The following is an 18263-nucleotide window of genomic DNA, read 5'->3' as shown; positions in this document are numbered from 1 at the left end:
CTGTCTGCATTGTTTTTCCACTCTCTATATATTTGCTGGAGGCAACTTAATCTGTGCAAGCACAGCAACAAACTGTTGTCATACTGAACATACAAACACACAACTCTTTTCCCTTCCCCCCCCTTCCCCTTTCTTAATTATATTTTAATTTTATTTCCCATATTCATACTGGGAGAGTGAAGTGTCTTCCAGAGGTATTTCTGCTTTAAATGTGGGACTAAACCCATTTCATGTAGCACCTTCCAGTATCTGCATCTAAGGGATCTTTGGGTGACCAACCTCTGCTTAAACAGCGATGGGAAGATCAGGTCTGAAAAGATTCAGAAAGATCTAAATCGCTTTCTCTGTAATAAGATAAGACGTATGCAATACCTCTCTTAGATTCAGATCCATTTTATGAAAGTGATTTGTGAAAATCTTGATGTAAATAGATAACTGGAAGTAGATTTAAAGTTACATCCATTAGCAAAGCACTTGTTTGCTTTGTTTTTCTAAAAATAGTCAAGTCCAGTGGTGTCCAGAGCCACCGCCACAGCACAGCAAAAATGCAGCGTCTTTATTTTCTGCTGTGACTGATGAGTATGGATGCACTAATTTCCCTGGATCATAGAGTAACTTCCAATATACCACCAAGAAAATTCACTTAGATAAAGCAAACTTTTGTGTGCTGAGTTTTCTTTGCTTGAATGTTTGCAGACTTCTAAGACTTCCTTGCTCAGCCGAGTTGATTTGTTAGATTGACTGGCAGAAGGTGCAGCTGGTAAGGACAGAAGCTTGAAGATGAAAATGGTTCATAATTTCCTTTTTCATTCTGTCAGCTGGAAGGCAACACTAAAACTTCCTTAAAACTACCTGAATTCACTGGAATTCTAGCAAAGACTCAAACAGTCTAAAAATTGCCTTTTTAGATTTTCCATTTTTAAATTTGTTGTGTGGCTTTGTTAATAGACAAGAAGTTTTCCTAGTCCTAATATTTGGTATGCCTGGGTTGGAAGCCTTCACAGCAAAAGGGTTCATGGCTTTCATCTAGAGCAGCAACGAACACTGCAGATGTCGTGGGAGTACTGGCAGGTCAGCATTACTTCTGCTGAGCACTTGCTAAGACTGCTTTGGACCTGATGAGTACCTGCTGTGTTTTCTCAGGGTCTTAAGCTCCACAATTGACTATTCTTTGTCTATGAAAGAAACCATAATGAAAAATAGCATCAAAGGTTTTAGCTGTAGCATTGCTTTGAGTCAGATTGCATGTGGAAGGCGCTCTGAAATAACCACTGCTTTTATTTTAGGGATATTTCCAAGCTGTCCATATGCCGTTCTTCTTCAGGTCTCCAAGAGCTGCTTACGGCTGCTGTGAATGCTTAACTGATGGCATTGCCAAAAATCTCCCAATGGCCAGAATAGCTGCGCAACCTTTAAGTCTTTTGTACGAGTCAGAAGAGATCTTTAACTCGCTGGTGAAACTTGTGATCTTTGTGACTTTGAAATGAAGAAGTGGGAATATTAAGCACAGACCTCGCGTGCATGAGGTGTAAGCGGTTTCTCGTGTTGGCTCGTAATGGTATTTCTGGCATTTCATTGTATCAGCGATGTCAGTAAGAGCACCTACTAATAGCCAGCTAAACTTTAAATAGTTAGGATTTTCCAGTAATGACCTTAAAATATTTTCTGCAGCTCTGAGCTCTGCAGTGATGATGGTTTTCTCTGCACCCCAGTAGTCATGGCCATTATGAACCATACTTAATGTACCTTGTATCAGTTTGCAGGAGGAGCGTGCTGGGTTCTGCAGGTTCTCCGGTGGTTCAAGTTGAAGTAGCTGATGAGTGACAGCATCATTTCGGTTTTGTTCAACAGGATGTTTGATTTTGATAAGGGTTTTCAGATTTTAGGAGGAAGGTTTCATGAGCATGGCCAGTTGACTCAGGCAGGGTAAATGCTTTTCAGACTCTTCTTGTGATAGGGGGAGAAGTGATTCTCAAGTACAGTAAAGCTGAAAGTGAGTTTTATTAATATCTTCATGATTTATAATGAAGTAAAATAAAAAATCTTTTAAACTTTTATTTCATTAGAGACTATAATGCAGTTCGTGTGCTGTAGCCAGATTTTGTGTTGTGCAATAAAAGCAAAGTTTTTAAGGCACGGGCTTTCTGATGGTGGTGATTTCAATGGTGCTTTTCTAATATCAGCCATCTGATAATCTTCAAAGAAAAAAATTACATCTTGATGTCCTCTGTGCACGTCCTTGTCTTGCTGTTAGCTGTGGCAGTGCTAAAAAGGGCCACGCTCCTCTTCTGTCTATTAGGGTCTCCCCCAGACATTAATATTTATTCTTTTTGCAGTATCTGTTTTTAAAACATCAGCTCGGAACCTAAACTTGTTTACAAAATAACCAAAATAACCTTCCAAACCAGATTGTTTTGAGATGCTTGTATATCGCTTTTATTCATGGAAAAAAAAAAATAATTCCTGAAATGCTCACCATTTCAATTGACAGTTGATAACAGACATCTATCTTTAACTCACGCCAGTGTGTTTTAGCTTTCTGCAACGCGTGTATCCATAGATACTTCCCAGTGGAGGAGGTAGACCCCTTAACTTTCTCGTACTTGCAAAGTAAAATAAAATGTGTGAATATGCTTTTCTTCATTGCTTTAAGCAAATCCTTGGAAGTGTTTTGCAGGCTCTGCAGACAACAGGATGGAAACAAGTGACTCAAGTCATTAGATTTGCTATTCTTAGGTCAGCAGAGATGTTGGGAAACATTTGCAATGCAATGTCAGACAGTGCTTTGGCCGAACTCTGGAGCCTTTGATATTGCTATAGCCCTCTCAGAGGGCTCAGTCAAAACTTTATAGGGAAATTATTTACAGGAAACATGCTGCTGCACCACTAAATCAAACTGGCAACTCTCCTCCTGCTAGATTTATGAATTGATGTGGATAACATATCTTCTGTATGTTGAGTTGGAAATGGGATGTAAATATTATTAAAATGGAAAAAGATGTTTAATGCTGTATAAAGTCCTCATCCAACGTTGTGTGATGTTTACTACTGAATCTGAGAGCTTTCGAGCGGTTTCTGAATGGGGTAACATGACGCTGAGTGGACAGAAGTTAATGAGATGTGTTTCTGTTCTCGTGGATTCATAGTATGAAGCACTGGTTCAGCTCTCTCCTGAGAAGATGAGAGTTGGGCAAGTGGAAGACCAAAAATTATTTCATCTGTTCAATTCTAGTACTTAATAGTTAAAATTAAGGAGTTTTTTATGCAGGTAACTTTGCAACCGTGAAGTTACTTTATGAATCACAAGACTCTCATTCCAAACTGCTGTAGGGGTCTAATACTTAAATGTTGCTTCTTATAAACAAACGAAAACCTGATGATTTATTCTCTTCGCTTGGTGAAGGGTTTCATAGCTTGGCAAAATCCTCGTGAATATAATTTTAAATTGCTTGCGTTGCATGCGGGTCTTTAGGTGAATAACATTTCAGATACGTTTGGCACCCCTTTCGAAGTCCATTTTACATCATGATTGAATTCCATTTTGAAGTAACCTTAGTGGCATGTGCTGTGTAGTTCACCTGTCTGTCCCTCAGTAATACTCCTCCGTGTAGGACTCCTCCTGGATTTCACAGTTGAACTCTACTTGACAGTAGATCTCATCCCATCCTTTTTGTTGACTCAAGGTGTGACTGGAGATGCAGATCCTTTCATCACATATTCAACTGAATACTTTCTGACTGTAAAATAAATCTGGCTTGTGCCCACTCAAAAGTTGCTGCCAAACATCTCAGGCTACCAAGTCTAATGTTTAAATTAATGTTTTTAATTAGCTTAACTCTTGCAATTCCAGCTTTTGTACAAGAGGAGCGTTTCAGTGCTAAATCCCAAATTTCCATGATATGAGAATGATTTGCTATTTATCATTTCAGTTTTTACTACTTCAGATTTGCTGTAGAAAACAAACCAACCTTCTGATGTAGGGCGATTATGCTATCTCAAGGAGCGATTAATGATGGCTTCTAACAAGTGTTTTGTCTTTTAATCAATTAGCTAATACGAACTATAATAAAATCAGTTAAAATATGTACAAGGCATATTTTCAATTTCTATGTATGTTCTTAAACTGGCTATGAATGCAGGTTGTAATGCTTACCTTTCTGTACAGAAACCCGTCTGAAGCCCAGATTGTGTGGAACACATTTCTCATTATATTCCTAATAAATCGGAAGGATTTCAAAATGCCAGCCCATTATTACCAGACTGGTTCTTTTTCTATAATAGGGAACTAGCAACTAATATGTCTCCTGTCAAGTTTAAAAATAGTGCTACATCTCCCATTACCACACCTATTAGTTCCCTATCCACTCGGAGATATTCTAAATCAAGTATCGTTCATCTATTTAAACCTAATGTAAGCCTTCAGGATCATCAATATTATCAAATTTATAGTAATAGATACAGTACTGGAAAAGATGAGTCTTGCAAACTGCCTTGAGCCTTCAAGCACCGTAAACACAGTCCAAATAAGTTGGATAAAACCAACATACCATGAAACAACATTAGCAGTCTCTGTTAAAGTAAGTTATCATTATTCCAGGCTTTTGAATTACATGGCAAATGGGAGCTTATAATTAACTCTTAAATCAGAATAACTAATTTTCTATCAAGTACAAATGCTAAGCTTGCATTTTCAGGTTATACGCTTGTATTAGATCCGTATGAGGTTTTTTGAAAAACCTGTTACTGGCTGAAGAGTTACCCAAAATAACGTTGGAACTTTTTGTGAGGATAATTGATTGTTTAATATCTGCTGCTCTGCAGCGTACTCATGTCGAGTCCTGTAAATCTAGTGGGACCATTAAAGGAAGGAAGCAGAGGAACAAACTGTGCAAGAGTAATCCAGTTTGCTGGTGATGGGTAGTTGTGGCTGGAGTCATTTCCCTGGCAGAGCATGGCCCCTGGTTCTCCTTCACACCTCCTCTTTGTCTTTTCCCATTCCCTTTTGGCTTAGAAATGAAGAAAGCTTTCTCCTAATTAAACCTGAAAAATACTTACTTTGCCTTTGTTAATCTGAACTCGGGAAAACAGGTTGAAGGCTATTTATTTTCCCTGATACCTTGTTCTGAGTAGTCCGTAGTCCCACGTATGCCACTTAGGAGGTCAATCAGAGGCGTGCAAACCGAGCTGATTCTCCCGATTCCCAGTGCACCGTGGACCACAACTGCCATGCTTGTGGTCCACGGTGCACTGGGAATCGGGAGATCGGTCAGTGAGATTTCCCTGGACGTATCTTTTGAGCCCTGTGCTCCAAAGGGGGATGTATGCTTCCCCACTGAGGTAGTTTGGCTGGCTGTGGTTTTGAATTAACCACGAATGTGATACACAGACGTTTTTTTTCCACTGGAAAAAAAAGAAATGGCAATAATGCATTTAGTATAGATTAAGATCTTCAAAGATGTTGATTGAGGATGGCTCGAAGTATAGATGCAAATTATTTATGATAATCTCAGACAGTTAGGAGAGAAGGTGAAAAGAAAATTCTAAGGATTAAATTTTTCTGCTTTTCTATAGCTGGAAAAAAAACCCCCAAATTCAATTCGCAGCAAGAAATGATGAAGGCCATTAGTGCCTTTACGTAGCTAAAGTAAAAAAAAACAGTTTAAATACTGAGTTTTAAAATGCATGCTCTGCATATGCATTAACAACTTTTCTTTGTAAAGATTTATAGCAATATTGTTTACTTAGCTTGCACAGGGTAGTGTGCAGATTTTACAGCGTGTAGCTTCCTCAGTATGGGAACTCCAAAAGGAGCCGTTGCAGCCTCTTGTGTCCGGGTGGCTCTGGATTAACAGCCATGGGACATCCTTAAACTGCAGCTTCCAGTTTTTGCTGTTGCCCTTCAGGGCTGAAAGCACAGATGTGAGAACTGAACCCGACGGTCCTCTCAGTTTACTTTTTTTTTTTAGTTAAGATCAAAACGATTCTTTTAAAATTCTGTTGTTTGCAATTCCAGTTGCACCCTCTCGAGCGTCGCTGTGCTTCTCGCCTCTATGGGATGCACGCTTGCCCCGCGCTCTGCTGGGCGAGTGTTCTGAGGAACGGATTTCTGAGAAAAAACCCTAATAATTGCCTATTTTAAAGTGTATTACAACCAGCTGATTTTTTTCAATATATATGTATTTACAGTAATCCTAAAATATTTAGTCCACAGAAGAATGACTTAGCAGTCCTTTAAGTACTTCAAATAAGTAACATAAATAAGCCTTACCCTAAAAGGGATTTTGAGGCTGGGGTCATAGAATCATAGAATGGTTTGGGTTGGAAGGGACCTTTAGAAGGCATCTAGGCCAACCTCCTGCAGTGAGCAGGAACATCTTCAACCAGCTCAGGATTGGGGGAATCCTGACCCGAGACCACTGGGATTTCTGCCATTTTCTCCCCTTCACTCTCTATTTTTATTTCTGGCTGGGGGTTGATTGCCAGTGTAACGAAGACAGCCTGCACAAAGGTGCATGGGGGTAATCAGCAAAGTGAAATGAAATGTTGTATTTTAGCGTTCAGTGAAACCAAGCCAGGCGGTGCAATCTGTACCGATTTCGGTGTAGGCAGCGTATCGGCATCCCTGATGCCTGCAGGTAACGCTAGGGTTTGGCGTTCTGTAGGTGTTTGCAGCTCTTGAGTTGCGTGGATGCGGCAGACTGTGGTTTATAGGTGTCACCAGTAAATTAATATCAGTGCTGATGCAGACTTCCAAATGAAGGTGAACAATTTTGGTTTACTGCATTCTCAAAAGAGGTAGAGAATTTCTTGCTTTTTCCAGTTGATTTATATAGAAGATAAATTAAGTGGCATTCTCGCTTCGTGTACTTAACACAGTTTAGTAATGACAAACCTTAGAGCCGGTACTTTTGGGTGATCGAAATAGGAGTTAAATTTTGGTCAAACATTAAGATGTGATTGTGCCTAAGGTATAGCTGTGGGGTTTCGGTGAGTCACTGTCGCGAGTGGGAGGGTAACGCAGGCTCTTTCAATCTAGGTTTGTCTGTGTGCCTGCGCCGCATCCACGCTCCGGATGGGTGCACATCGCGGGGCTGGGCGGGAGAAAGGGCAGAGGAGGAAAGGTGTAAAGACCCTGTCACGGTAATTTGGAAAATCCCGTTTTATCGGAACGCGGCACACGGAAAGTTTTTGCTTGTGTTGGGTATTACGGTGGGTTTATCTGAAATCATCAAAGGTTGTAAGCATGTTTAGGTCCACGGCGCGTACCTGATGGGTTTTGTAGTCGGCTGAGTTACAAGGTACTGAACCACGTGTGCTCTGGATATGGTGGTGGAATAAATGTCTCATACGTGTGGGACTGTGACCGTTAAAACAATCATTACTGAAACCATCTACCTTATTTCCTGTAACTAATAGCAGCTCTCTACCTATGGAATATATGAACAGTTATTCCTTTGGGTTTGGATTGTAGCTCAGCTATTTTGTTGGACGGATATTTAAACGTGAGCCGTAACCTGTGTTGTCTGAACACGTCAATGAACGGAGCTGATCAGGCTTTCTGATGCGAGCTGTGCTGATGTTTGTGAAACCATACTTCTGTTTAGAAGATGGAGCGAATGTGTGCTCTTCAGAAAATCATGGAAAATGATGAGTTTTCTCTACTTAGGTTGACTAACAAGAATACTTTACTTGGTGTTCACCTAGAGTTTAAAAAAAGCTATGGTTTCTGTGGCTAGCTGGACAGTTAATTCTTTTGTGCCACTAAAGTAAATACTTAATTCTTTTTTTTTACTCTGTATAGTACTCAGAATTTCTTTTAAAGGAAAATTCTTGGGTCAAACAGCAGTGGCCCATTTAGGGACTGCACCGCTTGCCATTTTTCCCCAAGGCGCTCACCGTGCGGCAGGGCTGAAGCAAACAACACCAGCCCTGGATGAACGTCCCAGAGATGCCGGCTTTGAGGCAGCACCTAAGCACCTACCTAAATTTCTCAGTACTTTTAATACACCTCTGTACTAGTCACGTCATTTTTTGATGCTGTTACCACTTGGGAGGATTTTCTTATGTCGAATGGTTTGTTATTAATGCGTATCCTGAAGAATGTGCTGCTACGTTTGGTACAGGCAGAGTAATGTTCAAATTTTCAAAGCAAAGGGTGCTGCAGCCCTGCGGATGGGGGTGAGCTGTTGGAGGAACACCCAGGATCGCTGGCTCCAGAGAGGAAGCACTGTAATGAGAAAGGGGAAGCGGTTCTGTTTTTCTATTATTTGTTGTTTTCTTTGAAATGGGGAAAAGAATACCTGGAATGATTTATATTTAATTGAGGATTGCATTCCATCAGATACGGTGAATGTTCTCAGGCCATTTATCAGCTCTGTCTTTTCGAGACCTCTGAGGAGTATATGGTACATATTTACCTTAACTTGGCTAGGTCAAGGGAAATAAAGCAAAAATAATAGATGTTATTTTTGTATGTGAACAGCACTGGAAGTCATGTGGGTGAAATACGAGGTAAATGACTGTGTCCTACCTCCTCTGTGCCTTTTTAAATACAAGAAATTATTAGTTATATATAATATAATTTCCTTTGCATTATCAGTGTATCTTTCTAAAACAGAAGATTTATTGTTTTTTTCATTGTTCCAGCTTAGTCAATCCCTGAAATCAACATAACATATATTGGGCTGCCATTATTCTTTAGTAGTTTCATATTTAAGAGGCATCTTGGAAAAAACAAAAAAACCAACCAAACAAAAAAAAAAACCCCAAAAAACAAAAAACAAACCAAAAACCCAAAAACAACCCCCCAAAAACCCCCAAAACCCCCCAAAACCCAAAAAAACATGCCCTAGTTGCTCCTTATAAAACATTTTTTCCTAGATTGAATTTGATGTATATTGCTGGTAATGTATAAAGATAATATGACACTAGAATCCTACGAGCGCTGGTGAGGATTTTAGTGAGCAGGACCTAAATTTTGGGGAAGCGGGAGTTTTGTAAGAGAGCCTTTGAGCTTTGGATTGTCTCTGAAAAATGTGTTACTGCTGGTTTTGACCCGAGTGGGCTGCTGCCGTGGGGTCTACGAGGGATACTGTGAAGAATCAGGCAGCCAGAACCATCCAACACCCACTCCGTGATGCATCCGCAATTTCAACCCAGTTTCCCAATGTAAATAGCCAAAGGGAGTTTATTGTATGGTAATATTTGTGTCGTGTTTGCATAACGTGCTTTTATTACTAGATCTAAAGGTAGGATAAAGGCAGAATAACTTAAATGTCAGGATTTTTAAGCATGAAGGAAACCTGAGAACTGAAAAAGCCTCTTACCGTCAGCATGTACAGTCATTCTCTGTCCCCGTAAGGGACGTACAGTGAAAACTGTTGCAAAATAAAACCAAAGAGCACATTGTTGATTCAGCTAAACCTAGCGATAAAACCGGTTTCAGAACTAGTCTGATGAAGTGCAATTTGATCAGATATTTCATGAACGAATTACTTTATTACTGATACAGCTAATGATTTCTAAATTAACTGCAGCTCCTTCTCCTTGAGCGACTGACTCAGTGGCATTTACCAACTTTTCATGTACCTCCTTTTTTGTTTTTTTTTAGGGGCTGAATTTGCAAAACGCTTCCCTCTAGTCCTTTCAGTTAAATTTTCGGCGACATTTGATGACAAGTGTAGTATGATTAATTACAAATTGTTCTTTAGGTGAATAGTGCATATTCTAAAACACAGCTTGTGTTTTTATAGCAGTTATTACCCTGCAGGCTCCGAAAGGGCTTTGGAGTAGAGAGTATGATTTCAGTTACATCATTGTGAATTCAGAAAACGTCAGTGATCTCAAAAGTGTGATTTTTTTTTTTTTTTTTTTTTTTTAAATTAGGTCAGTGGAAAAGAGATAAGAATCTGCTTTGCTACCTGAAAAAAAGAAGCAAGCTCCAAAATGGAGCGAAGTCTCTGCTTCCAGAAGGCTATCGTTTTTCTTTTGAAAGAAACGTATTTGTCCAAAAAAAATAATTTATTTGAAACAGCATGGGGGAGTGAATAATAGAGCAAATTATAATGTGAATCCAGGCTGGACTGTGGCAAGAAAGTCAGAGCACGGAATACTTTTTCTCTTGCTGATTGATCTGTAATGACCCAGGAGATCTACATTGCTGTTTCAGCTTGCACCGTGATGGGCCAATGACTCAAAGCTGTCTAGAGGTTTCTTTATATTTTGTTCTTCCAATTAAATTTCTTCAGTGTTTGGATTTTTGTTGCTGGCTAGTTGATCTTTTGATAGCTACAACGTACTTGGGAGTTTCGGGTTCGGGGTTTTTTTGTTTGTTTTTGGTTTGGTTTCCTACCCTCTTGTTACAGAATACATCATTTTTTTTTTTTAACCTGAACTTGAATTTAACTAAATTTCAAGGTTGAAATGATAATTGAGATTTTCTGGAGAGTATGTAGTTCTCTGAATTCTCACTTCTTGTCACCAGAGGCTTTGAGAAGATAAGGATTACAGTCTGAAACCACTAGAAATTACAGGTCAGGAAATGGATGTACGGTCTTGCAATACACAGCATCAAACGTGAAGCCTGAGCAAATAAGTTTAACGGGGAGTCCTCCCTTGTTAGAGTATGTGGAGAGGGAAACCATCAGAGAGGCAGTCATGGATGGTGAATACCTTTCAACTTTTTTTTTTGTTTTCAACTTCTGTGTGTGATGGTTTTTGCTTGAAGCGTCTGAAAAGCAGCTTTTCAGTACCCCAAGCCTGTGACTCATGAAAGAGATGAGCAATAGTCACAGGGTTTTCATCTTTCCCTTCACTTTGGGCAGCACGTTTTGCATCCTGTTTGTGAGCAGCCCTGTGACTTTTCATCTGAGAGCTTCCTTAAGCCTGCAATACTGTTCTCTTCCAGCCATTTTGGAGTATGCAACAATAAAAAAAAAAATAACATGGTTTGCATCTGCTGAGCATGTTGCTCGGGTGGCGATCCCGGCTCCCAGTGATGCAGGAGAGCGTCCTGGGGGGGGATGCTCGGGCTGCATCTCCCCAGGCTGCTCTCTGGCTTTAAGTCACTTACCCAAGTTTAGCATTATCTGAAACTGTTGGGGCTGAAGGGTGTTGGAGTTGGTCTTTAGCTTTATCTACTGCCAGGAAAAGGGAGAAACTGAAGTTAAAATGAATAAAGTATGTTGTATGGACATATCCCCTCATGTAGGGGAGAATGATGTACTTAAGAGTGTGCAAAGTAAAGCTGCTTTTAAATACCTGACTGAAAACAAAACAATAAATTCAAAATACCATTTTTTTTAAGTCTTGCACATTTTGATGCGTTTAAAAATGACAAAAAGTATCTTTTAACGGTTGAAACTACTAGGCGTGATAATTTTGTCATCGTAATTAAGTAGCCTTTTCTGAAGTAAACTCACCATATGAAGGATTCATTTCATGGGGAAAAATGAAGAAACTCGAAGGCCTTGCAATATGTTTCTGCTTTTTCCAATATCCTCTCCTTAAATAAAATAAGCCAAGGTATATTTCGAAAGTGAAATATTTCTCTGTTGTCATTTTCAGAATCCAGAGGGATCTGAAGTGCTTAGAAAATGAGTGTTCTTCTCATTGAAGCCTTTTATGGTGGTTCCCACAAGCAGCTGATGGATCTTCTCCAGGATGAGCTACGAGAAGACTGTGTCCTCTGTACGCTCCCTGCCAAGAAGTGGCATTGGAAAGCACGGACTGCTGCTCTTTATTTCATGCAAACAGTGCCAACAAGTACTAATTACAGGTAACCCAGGAATTGAATAATTTCAAAGCTCAAATTAGAGGGGCCTTCAACCAGGTCTCTTGAGCTGAATCTTCAGTTTCGTGCATGCAAGCATATATGCTCAAGCAAATGGAGAATTGCAATGGACAATACAAGTTTTTCTTCTTGCATTGACTTTTTGGGGTGTAAATACGGGAAATTACCACCATGTTCTAGAACTTCTTAAGCTACTTTGTCTTGCAATGCTAGTCCTTGAAAGTCTCTAAGAGTGCAAGTATATGGATACCTCTTTGTGTATACATGTATATGTACATCTTATTTTAAAATTAGTAAGTGAATTCAGTAATACTGAAAGGTTTAAACTTCACAGGTGAGGTTGAAAGATGGCACGGATGTGAACACTGCAAGCTTCCTCACTTGCCCTCCGACGTATCTATGAGGAAGTCTGATTTACCAGAGCGTACTGCTCAGGCTGACATGGAGGATTAAGGGAGCAGTTTTATTTTAATGACGTCCCGGTTCTGTAATGTGCCAGCAACTGTGGATGTCAGTTATGCATTTATGTAAGTAGCAAATTTCTATCAGCTAGAACCTGGCCTGATAAAAGCAGGCTATTTAGGTCAACAGATAACTATCAGGTGGTGAGAATCAGTCACTCCAGAACCAAGCTGTCTTTAAACCCAGCGATTTTGCTTGGCCTACCTGATCAGTTGAGATGTGGTAAGATGATTGTCTTGAGCAGTGACATGTCGCGTGACGCGGTGCATGCTCTGCTCAGGGGAGTAAATGAGTTCTCGGTTGACTTTGCACCTTCTGGGAGAGAGACTATTTATGTACGGGGATGTTTTAGCACAAGCAGCTGCTTTTCAGCCCCAGAATGAACTTCAGCAGGACTCTGCGCGTGCCACAATGATGCGCTAACTAGTTGCAGTTCAGAACTGGGCCTGGTATTTGTTACCAGCAGGAACAAGTAGGGGAAGGAATATGATTTTTTCAAGAGCAGATCTTGTGCTATGGAAGGCTGCATTTGAACAGTGTTACCCAACGCAATGTCTAATCCTTTTTGGAATGCACACTATATAAATGCACACCTTTTCTGTGTCTGCTTCTGGCTTGCATTTAAAATAAGATACCATCCCAAGCCAAATGTTATAATTAATTTTCCCCGGTTTGTCTTGTGTGAGGCATTTAGCGTTGGTTTCCTATTGCTTTCCTTTTGCAACAGTTTTGTTTTGGAGGAGTGTATATGACAAACTGTTATGTAAATTTGTCTTGTATTGCAACCACATCCTCCAACGCATTGCAATGTTATCTGTGTTCCTTCAAGGTCAGCAGCCCAAGCTGTCCAGCACTAACTGCATTAAACTAATCAGACATCACTCATAGACATACATTTCATTAGTTTAAGTTACAGTTACATTGACCTAAGATAACTTAACTCCAATTTGTCAAGTAACCCGCATCTTGGGGGAAGGGGGAGGGAATGATGGCAAAAAAACCCCCCAACAACCCAAGAAAAAAACCCAACAGCCCAACCAAAAAACCTCAACCCAGCAGCCTGAAAACTCACTTCAAGTTAATAAACTTGCAATCTGTTATAGACTTATGTGCAAATATAACCTTTACTGACAGCAAATAAATCTGATCTAACCAATAGAGCATCTTAAAGAGAGGAAAGCTTTTGCTCTGCTGTTGCTGTTAGGGTTTGATCAGGCAGAATCCAATAGTCAAAGTTCACAAAGACGTGATGTTTAAAAAAGAATATGTACCTTATCCTCGCAGGCAGGATAAAATTTTAGGATCAAGGGCTGATGTGACTGGTGAGAGGAAAACTGATTAGAGGTACTTTCTACTTTACTTGCATATTTTTAATGTTTGTTTTGTAATTGAATGTTTCGAGTATTTTCTTAAATTGAAAGTGTAAGTGCGTCAGACTACAACCTAATGAGGCTGACTGCTCTCTCCTATTAAAAAAACATTGATTAAAATTAACATTGATTCTTTTATTTCTAGCTTGCTAGTAACCATTTCAGATCTGTTTCCTAGGTAGTAGTTTAAGGCAGAATTCTCATTGCTAACTGGCAAGAGTGTGTGTTTTGAATTACACAAATATTTCAACCTTCTTGTGAGGTCGTGGGAAATACCAAATTTGCATTATTTATAATATTGACATTATTTGTAGAATAAAATTTTTCTTTTACAAGTGATTTCCGTAAACGTGACATTTCATAAATACTTCGTTTCTATTTGTGTGTTTAATAATACAGAAAGGTCACAAATATTTCGAGTGCAAACACTTTCGGTAACGGAGCTGCGTTACTAAATTTTTATTTTCAAACTGTTCTTTATTTCAAGATGCTGGTGTGTATGAGAAATAGTACTGATGCTAATAAGTCTGATACTGCAGTACATCTATACAGCAGTAGTATACGTATGTTTTAAAAGATCTATACTTCTATACATATGAGCTGATTATGGGAAGGACGCAGGTTTGTTAGTTTTCTAGTGATGTTCAGTGAGTTAAGGAAGTCTTAAAAAGTGCTTTTGATGCAGAGTATACAATGCGGAATCATAGATTTTGAATTCAGATGCTCTGCAGTGACCTGAGAGTTTGTGATGAACTTGCAAATAGTGGGGAACAGACACGTACCTCCCTTGAGCGAGACTCAAAGCCGAATTGGTGGCGAGCAATGCATCTAACGCTACTTTTGTGAACCATGCAGCCAGTGTCTTGGTGTGCAATAAAATGATGTTTCCCTGCAAAAATCAGATTTACACAGAATTGTCATGGGGAGAAGATGTCCTCACCCTTCAAGGGGAATGCGTGTAGCTGTTAGGGAAGGTATTGGACACGTGGTATGTTATTTGCAACTCTGCATAGATTTATATTGTTTCCCCGACACAAAGGCTGTTTCGTGTTTCTCTAGAAAAATGTTGTTTTTCTGTTTTCGTGGCTTCATCATGCAGTGTGTCGTTAAACCAGGTCGCATCTTCATTCATCTCCTTAAAGGAGGACAGAAGCCCTGATGAATGGGGAAGATCAGGCACACGGTGAGTCCCTCCGCCTTGGAAGGCCATAAGGAGAGGTTTTAAAGCTGGCTTACTTGGCTAGTAAACTTGAAATGGTCTAGTGTATTGAGTTACACCAGCCACAGAACTGAGTATTTTAAGAGCTTGCTTAATTGCTGTACAGAGACTCACATGGTTCTTAACTGGCAGGAAGGCGTTTGGATGTTGCATTGGTACGAGGAGTTTCATCCTTGTGGGGGCAATTTCCGAATCACAGCATTTGAAATGTACTTTAAAAGGGCGGAATTACTGTTTGCTTTCTCTAGACAAATTTTTTTTCAACGATTACGGAGTTTTGTTAGCGGTTGAGGGAATATTACCATCTTCATTCTGTAAATTGGGAAGGTGCGGCAGAGAGGCGTGACCTCCTCCGGCTGCTGGCAGCCTGCAGCGCTGCTGCGTTGTCTGCTTTATCTCACAACTTGCTTCAGACAGCTTAAACTCTTTGATAAATGTCTGATCTGAAGTCGTCTTCCATAGCATGTTAGTGACTATTCCGTAATTCTAGAAAGCATGTAATAAAAAAATAATTTTTTTTGCCTTTTTTTTTCCCCTTCTTAATTCAAGGAAAGTTCTCAAATTTGAAAACACTGTTGCAGGATTTAATGGAAAAAAGTTGCTTTCCTTTTTTCTGTAATTCTATTATTTATTACCATGAACAATCTTTTAAATTTCCAATAATGAAACAGCTGATATAACACGCTGGCCGAAAGCATTTTATATTTTAAGACCTGTTCTCTACAGAATGCAATTCAAACCCAAAAAGTTAGTAGTCTAAGACTTCAATCTACAAAATGGAGAGGCTAAATGCAGTGTAGCTTCCAGTTTGTTTTAATAGCACTGCTAGATTATTTTAAATGTATATATATAAATATTATGTGTAACATTCAGTATTGCCCCCCAGGTAGCTGTTCATATGAATAAAGATTTTATTTGTAACAGACTCTAGCCCTGAAATACCCCTAGGGTAAGTGTTAGCATATATATACCCCTTGATATTTGACAACTGTATTTTAAAGACAAACTCTATGTTTTTTACATTTTACAAAAGAGAAAACATTTTTTTCCCAATTAGTAGAGCCCTGGAAAAAACAAACAAACAAACTGGGGGTGTGGTGTTCAGCAAGATATAGGATTTTCGAACAGTATATTATGTAGATGTGTGGGGGGGGGTTTAATAACCCTTTAAGACTACTAGATTTCAGGTTGTTTCAGGTCTGATGCTTTCATTCTGTTCTATAAGGAGAAAATGTCTAAAAGAGTGAATTCTTTACTGATGGACTGGTGTCGCTTAAATGTCTTCTTAAAAACAGTGGTCCTGTACAATTTTATTCCAGTGAGTAGTTCACCAAAAACGTAACACAGCTGGCACGTGTATTTGTAAGCTAGATACTATTTTCTAGATATTTCTTTTATTTCTTTAAAAAAAAAAAACCAAAAAAACAACCTGCAAGTAGTATGCCCAGGGGAAGATGTTTGAAGACGTGAATGAAAGCAAGGCAGGGCAAATTTCAGCCATTTCATTAAAGCTGAATACATAGATGCCCATCTGTACTGGGAACATTTCTGTCTGCACACCTTTCTGTCAAATACTCATAGTGCATCTTTATATAATCTTCAGAGGAAGTGGAATAATTTTCCCTGCGTTAGAGGCATTTGACCCTCATAACACTCAGGTAAGACATAAATAAATTGTATGAGTAGTACATTAGTTAAATGAAAGATAACCGTGTATCTGCAAATAAAAAAGTGTTTACCTGATACCATTTTTTTGGCATATTTTATGGTGTTTGCTTTTTTATATAGGTAAATAAAACTTGAATCTTATTTATGGTATCGACTACTAAGAGTGTGTATTTTGGTCTTATGGCTCGACTTTGTTACATTTGAAGATGGGACGTGGCTCACCTTCGTGGGATTGGTGAATAATTTGCTGCCCAGAGCTGCTCTGAGTTTCATGCAATTTCTTTGCTGCTCAGCTTAAAGTTAAGAAGCATTTATGTATTTTAACTGCGGTTTTGTCAGATGCAATGAAACGTGTTCCTAGAGAATAGACTGGTGAGTTGTCCTTTGATTAGGTGATGTAAAGGCCTAAAGAAATAAGGTGATTAAATGTAGTGGCCAGTATACCCTAAAGACAGGTCTCATTTCTGATTAAAAATATCATGGGGGTGTAACTTAGATATTTCCATAGCCTCACTGATGGATATAAATAAAGAAGTTCTTATCTTGCTGTAGAGATGTCCAAACCAGGAATAACAGGAATCATTCCTTTAAAGGGGCAAAGCAAAGAGGGCACAGGAGACACTGCTTAGTCCCGCTCTCCTCTTTCATACTTCCTAGCTGAGTAAAGGGTCATTACGTCTTTAATTCCATTAGTGCAAAACTTGCTTGCTGCTTTTTTTTTTTTTTAAACAAATAGTTGAGTTCACCAAGGTTAGTTCACACGGGCTTGTGCAAACGCATACACGTTCGTCCTGCCCACGCTTTGAACTAGCTGGTTGGGAGCTAACGTCGCGCGGGGGGCCAGATGGCTGTCCTAGCGCCATGTTGAGCCTAAACCAATAAACCCTCCCGAGATACGAGACACAGGCACCATGTACTGAGCTAAAACAACTCTGTGACTTCTGACCAGAGCTGGCTGGTGTCCAGCCAGCTTAAAGTGTAAGCAAAGAGAATATACGTCCATATGGAACGGCATGAAGCTCCACCACTTATCGCAGATGATGCCCTCCGCTTCTGTAGACCCAGATAATAGAGGGTGTCCCAGCCTGAATAACGGGTGTGAAATTCTCTCTGATGAGGGTGAACTTAGAGGCCATCTGATGCTGGAAATACGTAACGTGGGAACGTACGCATAAAACTGGCTTTTGTGTGATTTGGGTTAATATCGCCCCAAATCTGTTCTGAAAACTTCTGCTGAAAACGTTATCGTTCAAAGTCAACTTCTAAAGAAGAGCGTATAATCGAATGTATTTGAGAATGATTCTTATCAGAACACTAAAGCAATGCTTTCGTAAAGTTAACAAATGAAAAATATTTAAATTCTATGGTTTATTTTATTTTTGAATTGGGAAGATACTGTAAGTAAAGGGAAAAATTAACTCAGGAAAAAACAAAGTAATCCAGTAAAAAAATGAGTTAAGGTCTAAGGGCAAAAGCATTTGCTATTGAGGACAACAGCACTGCTGGGGTTTCTCTGCTCACATGAGACTTCTAAAATTTACTTTTCAGTATGATGGAGAGAGGCTGCCCTGAAAGTTTTTATGAAGCCGGCAAAGGAGGTGGGATCTTCTTTGTCGGGCAGATTAATTACTTTGCTGCCGCGGCGCAGAGGGGCCAGAAACAACGATCTGGCGCTCAAATCCCTGTACAGCCCAGCCACGAAAGAGCAAATGGTTTTACTCTTAAGGTCTGGTTGTGTAAAAATTTGGGGGGG

At 39.5% G+C, this 18263-nt stretch overlaps 1 protein-coding gene across 1 annotated transcript in view; it reads left to right on the top strand.

Annotated features, from left to right (window-relative positions):
- The window catches only part of GTDC1 (glycosyltransferase like domain containing 1), a 180801-nt gene that overhangs the window by 41245 nt on the left and 121293 nt on the right, over nucleotides 1–18263 (top strand). Inside the window, exon 4 of the mRNA XM_035897883.1 lies at nucleotides 11566–11776. Within this exon, the coding sequence (XP_035753776.1) occupies nucleotides 11595–11776 (182 nt within the window). The 5' untranslated portion in view covers nucleotides 11566–11594. The remainder of the gene's footprint in view (nucleotides 1–11565; nucleotides 11777–18263) is intronic.

The sequence above is a fragment of the Egretta garzetta genome, unplaced genomic scaffold, assembly GCF_000687185.1.
Source record: "Egretta garzetta isolate BGI_Z169 unplaced genomic scaffold, ASM68718v1 scaffold197, whole genome shotgun sequence".
In the NCBI taxonomy this organism is placed as follows: domain Eukaryota; kingdom Metazoa; phylum Chordata; class Aves; order Pelecaniformes; family Ardeidae; genus Egretta; species Egretta garzetta.
The sequence above is the reverse complement of the archived record's forward strand: the minus strand, read 5'-3'. Positions and strand labels throughout refer to the sequence as shown.